The sequence below is a fragment of the Hyperolius riggenbachi genome, chromosome 7 (assembly GCF_040937935.1).
Source record: "Hyperolius riggenbachi isolate aHypRig1 chromosome 7, aHypRig1.pri, whole genome shotgun sequence".
Classification (NCBI taxonomy): domain Eukaryota; kingdom Metazoa; phylum Chordata; class Amphibia; order Anura; family Hyperoliidae; genus Hyperolius; species Hyperolius riggenbachi.
This window is the reverse complement of record NC_090652.1, coordinates 105,491,700-105,501,553: the sequence shown is the minus strand read 5'-3', so window position 1 is coordinate 105,501,553 and position 9,854 is coordinate 105,491,700. Positions and strand designations below refer to the sequence as shown.

The 9,854-nt window shown below is 43.8% G+C and overlaps 1 protein-coding gene across 1 annotated transcript; it reads left to right on the top strand.

Annotated features, from left to right (window-relative positions):
* The first annotated feature begins 2,461 nt into the window (after nt 1-2,461).
* LOC137525610 (uncharacterized) lies at nt 2,462-8,029 on the top strand. The gene is made up of 2 exons (XM_068246754.1): nt 2,462-3,493; nt 7,919-8,029. Exons 1-2 carry the CDS (start codon nt 2,768-2,770, stop codon nt 7,973-7,975), a joined length of 783 nt encoding a protein of 260 aa, XP_068102855.1. The 5' UTR covers nt 2,462-2,767; the 3' UTR covers nt 7,976-8,029.
* The last annotated feature ends 1,825 nt before the right edge of the window (nt 8,030-9,854 follow it).

Below are 9,854 nucleotides of genomic sequence, written 5' to 3'. Positions count from 1 at the left end.
GATCCGGTCAGATCATCCGGTCCGTTTGGCAAACAACCGCAAGTGTGAACGGGGCCTTAAGGGGGCTTTGCTATTAACCTCTAAAGTCGGCAGATTTTTACTGTAATGAAAAATGCAGAAAGCCTGCATCTGCCTATTTTCTGCATTTTACATTACAGTAAAAATCCGCCGACTTTAGCGGTTAATAGCAAAGCCCCCGTAAGGCCTAGTAACACCATTAGTAATTTTCAGGGTTTATTAAACAGAATCTTCTGAACAAGATGCAAAAATACGTTTTCAAAAAGACCTTATAGTTTTTGAGAAAATCGATGTTAAAGTCGGCGGAATTTCCACGATTTCCGGCGGAAATTCCGCATTGGAATGCGGAAATTGGTAGCGGAAAGCGGAATCTGTAATTGGTACATGACGGAATGCGGATTTACCGCAGACTCGGAAATTGGCATTCTGACCATCCCTATTGCTCATGGGTGCTAGGGATGCTTTAATCTTCAGAACTACTTGGGGACACAAATAAGATATGGATAAGTAGGAGGCGCCCTTGTAGTAGGTTATATCTTTGAATTGCATACATTTGTATCAAAAGAATCTAGCCTACCTTATGTAAGGAGACTTCCACTTTGTAACCAAGAAAAATATTTTATTGTCAGTAAGCACTTCAGACAATGCGTTTCGCGGCTCAAACCGCTTCCTCAGGTCAATTAGGGTGCTTAAAAGTAAACAAATGGGGACACAAATAGTTTGGGAGAGCTCTTCAACCACAGTGCTGGAACAACGGGTCAGATGGAGGAGCAGGAAGGCACTGTACTCAGGGCCGGCCCGCTCATGAGGCGGGGTGAAACGTTTGCCTCAGGCGGCAAACTTCTAGGGGCGGCACCCGCCCATCCATGGGTGTGGGGGGGCCGTCCACCGAGCCGGAGGGGTAGCGGGCAGGACAGGGGTATTGGGCCTAGCGGTGGGGAGGGGGGTCGGACCCCTCCCTCGTCTGGGTCCCCCGATCTGCGCTCCCCTCCAGCTGTAATAGGAAGCAGCTGATGCCCAATCGTAAGAGTCACGGGCGGGGAGGACTCACCTTATCCGCGTTCCAGCGTGCGCTCCACTGACATCACTTCCTGCATCGCCGTCCACTTACAATACAGTGGGCGGCGATGCAGGAAGTGACGTCAGTGGAGCGCACGCTGGAACGCGGATAAGATGAGTCCTCCCTGCCCGTGCCTCTTACGATTGGGCATCGGCAGCTTCCTATTATAGCTGGAGGGGAGAGCAGATCGGGGGACCCAGGCGAGGGAAGGGGGCCCAATACCCCCGTCCTGCCCGCTACCCCCACGGCTCGGCGGCCCCCCATGGGGGTGTGGGGGGGGGGAATGGGCTGCGGCGGCGGCAATTTTTTTTATACATTTGCCTCAGGTGGCAAAAAGTCTAGGGCCGGCCCTGACTGTACTATATAGTTTTCTTGCATTTTTTATGCAAAATAAACACACACATACACACACAAAATACTGTATATGGTGGGTGGGTCCACATGTGACACTGGCAGTAGGAGTGCTCTTATTGGATTTCTCCACATGCCATACTAATGTATTAACTGGACTATGGAGATTGTAGCTATTGCATGTGGCTATGTACAGGCTGCATGGTAACAATTTTTGCTGAACTCATATTGTGACTGAGGTGGTGAGAATACACCTGGAACCTTATCTTCATTTTAAAAGGCATGGTTTAGTCCATCAACTATTCAACTTAAATCCCTTCCCCAATTGACATGTTTTTAAATTGTTTGTTGCCAATAAAGCTAAGCTATATTTTCAAGTCAGAAACATCATTAATTCAAATAGAATAGAGGTTTATATTTATTAATTAATTGCAGACATATTGCAGACATTGTGCTGTCTGTCCACAGCCAGATTCTATTAATCAGTATAATTGAACTCTACTCCCTCTAGTGGACACTTTCAAAATAGCATTTGTTCCTTGCTGTATTATCCAGAAGTCATGTGACAGGGAGGAAGTAGATGCTCTGTGAAAAGGAAGCAGTTTGTTGTAAGGCCCAGCCAGATTCCCACTGTGCTGTTGCAATCCACATCCATCTATCCTTCATCCACGCCAATCCAAGCATCGTTGGTATGTCAAACCTCATCTTTTAGCTATATCTGCAATGTAGAATGCATATTTGTTGTATACATGCATTTTTTAGAGCTTTATATCTAGGCCATAGCTCATGTATGTTGGGAGATGCCTGTCACATGCTCTGAGATCTGTGTAGTTCTTCTGCACTCAGATTCGTTCTTCATGCTGTTATACATGTTCTGATCCATAGTTCATGATGTGATAGTTTCCTCATCTGCAGCAGCATTCTATGTTGTACAGTGTATTCTCATGCATATGATGTTTGATAGATGCTGTAATGTATGAATCCACACCTTTGCATTGCATGCATGGTCTGATACTATGCTTTTGTTTGCATTTACAGTTTTACCTTCTTTTGATCATTTACATTAAACAAGTTACCGGAACTTACACAGTGTGATGATTGAAGGGCGAGTAAACTACCTGTCGAATTATTCTTCACAATAAGGGGAACAGGACAGTAAAACAACGGCTTCCACGGAGAAGGCCCTTGAATGCGATAGAGCACGTCAAGCAGAATAAGCGCTTCATCCGGGTGCAGCAACACTGCGCAGCAACACTGCGCAGCAACACCGTGCAGCCACAGCTTCTACTTCAGAGTGACTGAAGGTACTCTCATAGACCCACCTCTAGAAATACAAAGATGTCTGAAGTTTCACACAAGACTAGATCCAGAGTGTCACTCTCATCCAGACTCTCACATCGATCCCGTGCTTCTGAAGCTGCAGCACTAGCCAGAGCCGAAGCAGAGGCCATGAAAGCACAGATAGCATTTGCAGAACAAGAAGCAAAGATAAAGCAAGAAAAGGCATGTCTAGAAGCTTCACTAGAAGTACTCAGCTTGAAAAAGTCAGCAGCTGCAGCAACTGCAAAAGCACAAGTATTAGAGGCTGCATTAGAAACTGACAACCACTTTAACGACAAACAAGACATCCAGTCTGACTTACAGCAAGAAGCTGCAATACGGCGTACTGAGGAATACGTGAGAGAACATTCACAGATACTCCATCAATCTGATCCAATCGCAGAAGATGGAAACGAGTACCCACACAGCAATGCAAGCTTTCCACTTCAGCAAAGTTTCCATCAGCAGAATGCTTCTTGCCAAGACCCTCCCTTTACTGCAGACGCATCATGTTATGCCCCTCCAATGAGAAACTCCAGAGGTCAGATCTTCCAGGAAGATCCTGCGATGGACAGCAAGCGATGTGACACTCCACGCTACTGCTCAGATCCACCTGACGGCTACAGTTATCCTAGACCTGCAGTGGAAAAAGGGACTTATACTCATTCATCTGATGCAAGAATGATACCACCAGCTAATCACTATACAGACTCACTAGCTCATAACCAAGTCACATCAGATCTGGTGAGATATATGGCAAGACGAGAAATCCTTTCTAAGGGACTTGTGCAGTTTGACGATTTGCCAGAGAACTTTAGAGCTTGGCGGGCTTCATTCAGAAATGCTATAGCAGATCTTAATCTCTCTTACAAAGAAGAAATAGATCTTTTGGTGAGATGGTTAGGCACTGACTCACGCAAGCAGGTAAAACGCATACAAGCTGTACATGTGAATGACTCCAGAAAGGGTTTGCGGATGGCATGGCAGAGACTTGATGAGTGCTATGGGGCTCCTGAGATTATAGAGGACTCTCTGTGGAATAGAGTAGACAGCTTTGGGAAAATCTCCAGTAAAGACCACATCAGGCTCAGAGAGTTAGGAGACCTGCTAATGGAGATGCAAGCTGCAAAGGAAGAAGGTGACTTTCCAGGTTTAGCCATTCTTGATACAGCTAGAGGTATAAGTAACATTGTTCAAAAATTGCCAATTTCCCTACAAGAGAGGTGGATGACTCAGGGTTCCAGATACAAAGAACTGCACCGAGTGCTTTTTCCACCATTCTCTTTCTTTGTGAGTTTTATTACACAACAAGCAAAGATGCGCAATGACCCAGGGTTCATCCTGTCCCCTCAAAGCTCTGAGGGTCAGAGACTAGAGAAACACTATCACAAGAATGCTACTCACAGAACTTCCGTCTCAGTGCACAAGACTGAGACTTCTCCAAATATACAATCACAGAAAGAGCCTGCCCATGCCAAGTCAGTGGACCTTGCCCAAGGTTACCCCATTCATCGCAAGCCCCATCCTTTGCATGAATGTCGTGGTTTCAGGGTAAAGCCTTTAGTCCAAAGAAAGGCCTTCCTGAAACAAAATAACATTTGTTACCATTGTTGTGCATCTACTTCACATTTTTCAAAAGACTGTGATAAGACTATTTGTTGTACAGAATGTGATAGCAGTAAGCATGTGTCTGCTATTCATCCCGGTCCCGCTCCATGGACTGTGAAGGCTGAAACAGAGGGAGAGCATGGCGGGGAGGGACAGGAAAGTAGCTCACCACTAGATGTGTCAGCCATGTGTACTGAAGTTTGTAGAGAGAATCCACAAGGCAGGTCATGTTCAAAAATTTGTTTGGTCAATGTGTATCCTACAGGGCATAGGGAAAGAGCTATCAAAGTTTATGCAATCTTAGATGACCAGAGCAATAGATCTTTGGCAAGACCAGAGTTATTTGAGCTTTTTGGGTCAAAAGGTCACCAATTTTCCTATTCCCTCAGAACATGTGCAGGAGTGATTAACACTACTGGGAGAATGGTACATGGCTTTCAGTTGGAATCCCTTGACAGAAAGGTGTCCATTCCACTACCCACGCTCATAGAATGTGATGAAATCCCAGATGTTCGATCAGAGATCCCAACTCCAGAGGTTGCACTTCATCATACACATCTGAGACAGTTAGCCACTCAGATACCTGAGCTCGATCCTAATGCCTCCATTCTCCTGTTGCTAGGCAGAGATATTATTAGCATCCACAAGGTCAGGGACCACATTAACGGGCCACACGACTCTCCTTACGCCCAAAGATTAGACCTGGGGTGGGTTATTGTGGGCAATGTATGTCTAGGTGGGGTCCACAGACGAGAGACGGTGCATAGCCTCTATACCAACACCTTAGACAATGGCAGGAGATCGCTGTTCACACCTTGTCCAAACTACTTTGCTGTGAAGGAAAGCTTCAATACAAGCACACCCCTGACCCTGCAGGCCTCATCTGTCTGGAATTCCTCTTGTATGGAAGACTGTCTTGAACACAAAGCCCTTGAAATTACCAAAGAAGATGACAGAATGGCTCCTTCCCACAGTGAGCTTGCTTTCATGGAGATTATGAAGAGAGGTTTCTACAGGGATGAAGACAACAGTTGGGTTGCTCCACTACCTTTTAAAGCACAGAGACAACGGTTGCCAAATAACAAGACACAGGTTTTGCACCGATTCAGGTCTCTTCAAAAATCCTTCAAGCAGAAGCCTGACATGAAACATTTCTTTGCCTTCATGGAGAAAACGATACAGAATGGCCATTGTGAAGTAGCGCCACCACTTGATACAGAAGAGGAATGCTGGTATCTGCCTCTGTTTGGGGTATACCACCCGAAGAAACCCTTGCAAATCAGGGTGGTCTTTGATTCAAGTGCCCAGTGTGGTGGGATATCTTTGAACGACATCCTTTTGAAAGGTCCAGACCTCAACAACAATCTTTTAGGAGTATTACTTCGCTTTCGAAAGGACGCCATTGCCTTTGTGGCTGACATTGGTCAAATGTTCCATTGTTTCCTGGTTAGACCCGAAGATAGGAACTTTTTAAGATTCTTCTGGCATAAGGATAATAACCCAGCAGAAGACATCATCGAATGGCGGATGAAAGTGCATATTTTTGGCAACAGCCCCTCACCAGCAGTAGCCATTTTTGGCCTCAAACTCGCAGCACGCGAAGCAGAAAGACAGTTTGGTGCAGATGCAAGAGAATTCGTGGAAAGAGACTTTTGCGTTGATGATGGGCTAAAATCTCTTCCGACTGCAACACAAGCCATCAACCTTTTGAAGAGAACTAGAGAGATGCTGGCATGTTCCAACCTACACCTACATAAGCTAGCATCAAACAGCAGAGAAGTCATGATGGCCTTCCCTTCAGAAGATCGGGCAAGTGACCTAAGGGATCTTGATTTCAGTGCTGATGCATTACCCATTCAGAGAAGCCTTGGCAATAGCTGGGACCTCAAAAAAGATGTTTTGACATTCCAAGTATCACAAGAAAAAAGACTTTTCACTCGTCGAGGAGTCCTCTCTACTGTGAACAGTGTATATGATCCTCTAGGTATAGCCGCACCAGTCACCATAAGAGGAAAACTTCTTCTTCGTAATCTCACTGCAGATACTCAAGATTGGGATGCACCCCTACCTGAAGAGAAGAAACAGCAGTGGGAAGATTGGAGAGAATCCCTACAGCAGTTGAGACACGTTGAGGTATCCAGACCTTATGGATCGGTTTCCTGCTCTAATGCTCAGTATAAGGAACTTTGTGTATTCTCAGATGCCTCTGTCCAGGCAATAGCAGCAGTAGCCTACTTGAAGGTTGTCGATGCTCAAGGAGAAGCTCACATTGGGTTCGTCTTAGGAAAGGCAAAGCTAACCCCACATCCAGAACTCACCATCCCACGGCTGGAGCTTAGTGCAGCTGTCCTTGCTGTGGACATTGCTGAATTCATCACCGCAGAAATCGACTTGAACATAGACACCGTTAGGTACTTCACTGAAAGTAAATTCGTTCTGGGCAACATTTACGATGAGGAAAACCCAGTCATTATCCCAGGTCGACACCCCATTTCTCAACTACACAAGGTAGAAGCACAAGATTGTCCTGAACACTACAAAGCTTGGCACCTCTGCAGAGGACTGCACCTTATTGAGTTCCTCAAGGCCAGAGCAGTCATCATCAAAAGTGTACAAGAGGAAACCATTACTAAGGACATCCTTCATACCCAGGCACGGCACCAAGTATGGCATGTTACGGAGAGAGCGATTGCTAGAGTAGAGGTGCCAAAGAAGCGGCCACCAGACAGGCCTAAAGTTCAGCCAGGTGACGCCCTTTTCAAAAGCCAGCAAACTAAGAAGACTCAGTGGCCAATGGGACGGGTTATAAAACTTCCCCTCATAAAGATTGCAGCTAGGGGTAGAACTCACTAGCTAGAGAAGTTCAGGTTTGTTCACTAGTCCAGTAACAGAACTTGCCTTGGTCCTATCTTCTGAAGAGTAACTTTCAGTGGTTTGTTAAAGTGTGGTATCTTATAGATACCAGGCGGGGAGTGTGCTGTCTGTCCACAGCCAGATTCTATTAATCAGTATAATTGAACTCTACTCCCTCTAGTGGACACTTTCAAAATAGCATTTGTTCCTTTCTGTATTATCCAGAAGTCATGTGACAGGGAGGAAGTAGATGCTCTGTAAAAAGGAAGCAGTTTGTTGTAAGACCCAGCCAGATTCCCACTGTGCTGTTGCAATCCACATCCATCTATCCTTCATCCACGCCAATCCAAGCATCGTTGGTATGTCAAACCTCATCTTTTAGCTATATCTGCAATGTAGAATGCATATTTGTTGTATACATGCATTTTTTAGAGCTTTATATCTAGGACATAGCTCATGTATGTTGGGAGATGCCTGTCACATGCTCTGAGATCTGTGTAGTTCTTCTGCACTCAGATTCGTTCTTCATGCTGTTATACATGTTCTGATCCATAGTTCATGATGTGATAGTTTCCTCATCTGCAGCAGCATTCTATGTTGTACAGTGTATTCTCATGCATATGATGTTTGATAGATGTTGTAAAGTATGAATCCACACCTTTGCATTGCATGCATGGTCTGATACTATGCTTTTGTTTGCATTTACAGTTTTACCTTCTTTTGATCATTTACATTAAACAAGTTACCGGAACTTACACAGTGTGATGATTGAAGGGCGAGTAAACTACCTGTCGAATTATTCTTCACAATAAGGGGAACAGGACAGACATATTGGCTTCGATTCACAAAAACAATTTGGTAAAAAATAAATGATTCATAAAATCCTGCATTCTGTGGTTTAGACTTTTTTTTCTTCTGAATTCACTTAGATTTTCACATATGTGGTAAAAGTTCGGTAATTTACCGAAAAACTGCATGACAATTCAAAAGATTTTTACCACATGTGATATTTAATTCAGTATTTTAAGGAATCATATGGTATATAATTCGGGATTTGATGGATTATTTCAGTGCATGGAAAATGGATTAAAGAGGTGATACAGGTAACATAACACTTGTATGAGCTCAAAACCATAAGAATTGTAATAACCAATTTTGGTTACTACATAATAATATTGTGAATTTAGAGAAATATGTTTTTATTATTAACTTTCTTATTTTACTGAATAGTTTTATTCGTTTTTATCTTTTCTCTGCTCTGTTTCCTCCCTTCTATAACTTTATGAACAACTTTATATCAGCTCCAGGCTGGAGAGATAAATACCAAACCTCTTGCTTGTTTCTCTATTCTTTGTGAATTGGAATTTATGAGCGTTTTACTTCAGTCAGCAATTTAAATCACTAGTCGGTAATTTTAGTTTTCCATACGTTAACAGCCTTTCGGCTGGTAAACACATCCAATCACATTGTAAAATCAGATTTTTTTTAGCTTGAGGCCAGTTTTACATCTATTTTTTAAGTTGCGGCAGAGTCTGCCAATAAGGTCATATGCATGCATAGCACCGCCCCTCGCTCAGTGACATACTCCTGGCTGGGAAGTAAGTACATCACTGGGATTCCCGTTGGTTTGTGCAAACCACGCTCCGTTGTTTACACTACACGCGTCGCCCATAGACCTGTGGTAATGCTCTGTTGCCCTTTGGTCACCTGAGCAGCTTCCGGTACTCTGCATCATACCGCATTAAGTGCGGAAGACTTCATTGCTTTAGCGCCACCATGCAGCAGATTAGGGCAATGCAACATAGGTTTACCCTGCAAGTGTGAAAGGGCCCTGAAGCAAATGCATTCATAAAAGTCAAATCTGTGCTTCCAGTTATTTGGAATTATGTAAAAGTGAAGTGTCACCAGTACTTTTTCTCAGCTCTTTTCAGTGTTTCCTTTAACCCTTATTAGTGTTCTTATAGAGCAGCATTAACAGCATCATCAAGAGCGCTTTCGCCAGCAACTTTTGGCAACAAGTAATTGACCTGTCAGCTCTCACTGCGACTCAATTGATTGTAAACAAGCCACTGAGACTGCAGGGCTGTTGCCCAGAACAATGTCACCACAGTGCTTCTGAGGGAGGAGACGTGAGATAAATCTGAAAGATGACTTCTAGCAGTTTTGTGATTATATTTATTCTTCACCGAGAGGCCCTGAAGGGCACATCAGAGCTGCTAGAGATCTGTTTTTTATTCCCACACCCGGTGTATAATGGAGGCTTATTTGTATATGAAAGAGAGAATATGGCAGGAAAGTGAAACTTTAGTTTTGTCTGTAAAAATATAAGAAACCCCTCCAGGTCAAATATGCACATAGCAAAGAATGCAGCAAGCTTTCATGCAAATTCTTGTAGAAATCCTGAAGTTGGAGGAAGACAGAAGGTGCCATTTATAACCTCTTTTTAAAGGACAAGTTAAGGCACAATTTTTTATATGCATTCAACAAGAATTATTCTTTAACATTTTTTTTAAAATGTAGTTTTTGTTAGAACTAAAAAAAAGTAAAATGCTTGTTGCATAAGATTCCTCTTCTTCAGAAACCTCCTTGTAATGAATATCGGAGATGCTGGTGCATGGGCAAGCGGCAGGAGGGCCAGCTCCGC

Excerpts from the sequence above, each read along its gene's own strand:
- LOC137525610 (XM_068246754.1), top strand. The coding sequence starts at position 2,768 with ATGTCTGAAGTTTCACACAAGACTAGATCCAGAGTGTCACTCTCATCC. Across the intron at positions 3,494-7,918 it reads ACCAAGTCACATCAGATCTG|TTTTACCTTCTTTTGATCAT; the intron begins GTGAGATATATG and ends TTGCATTTACAG.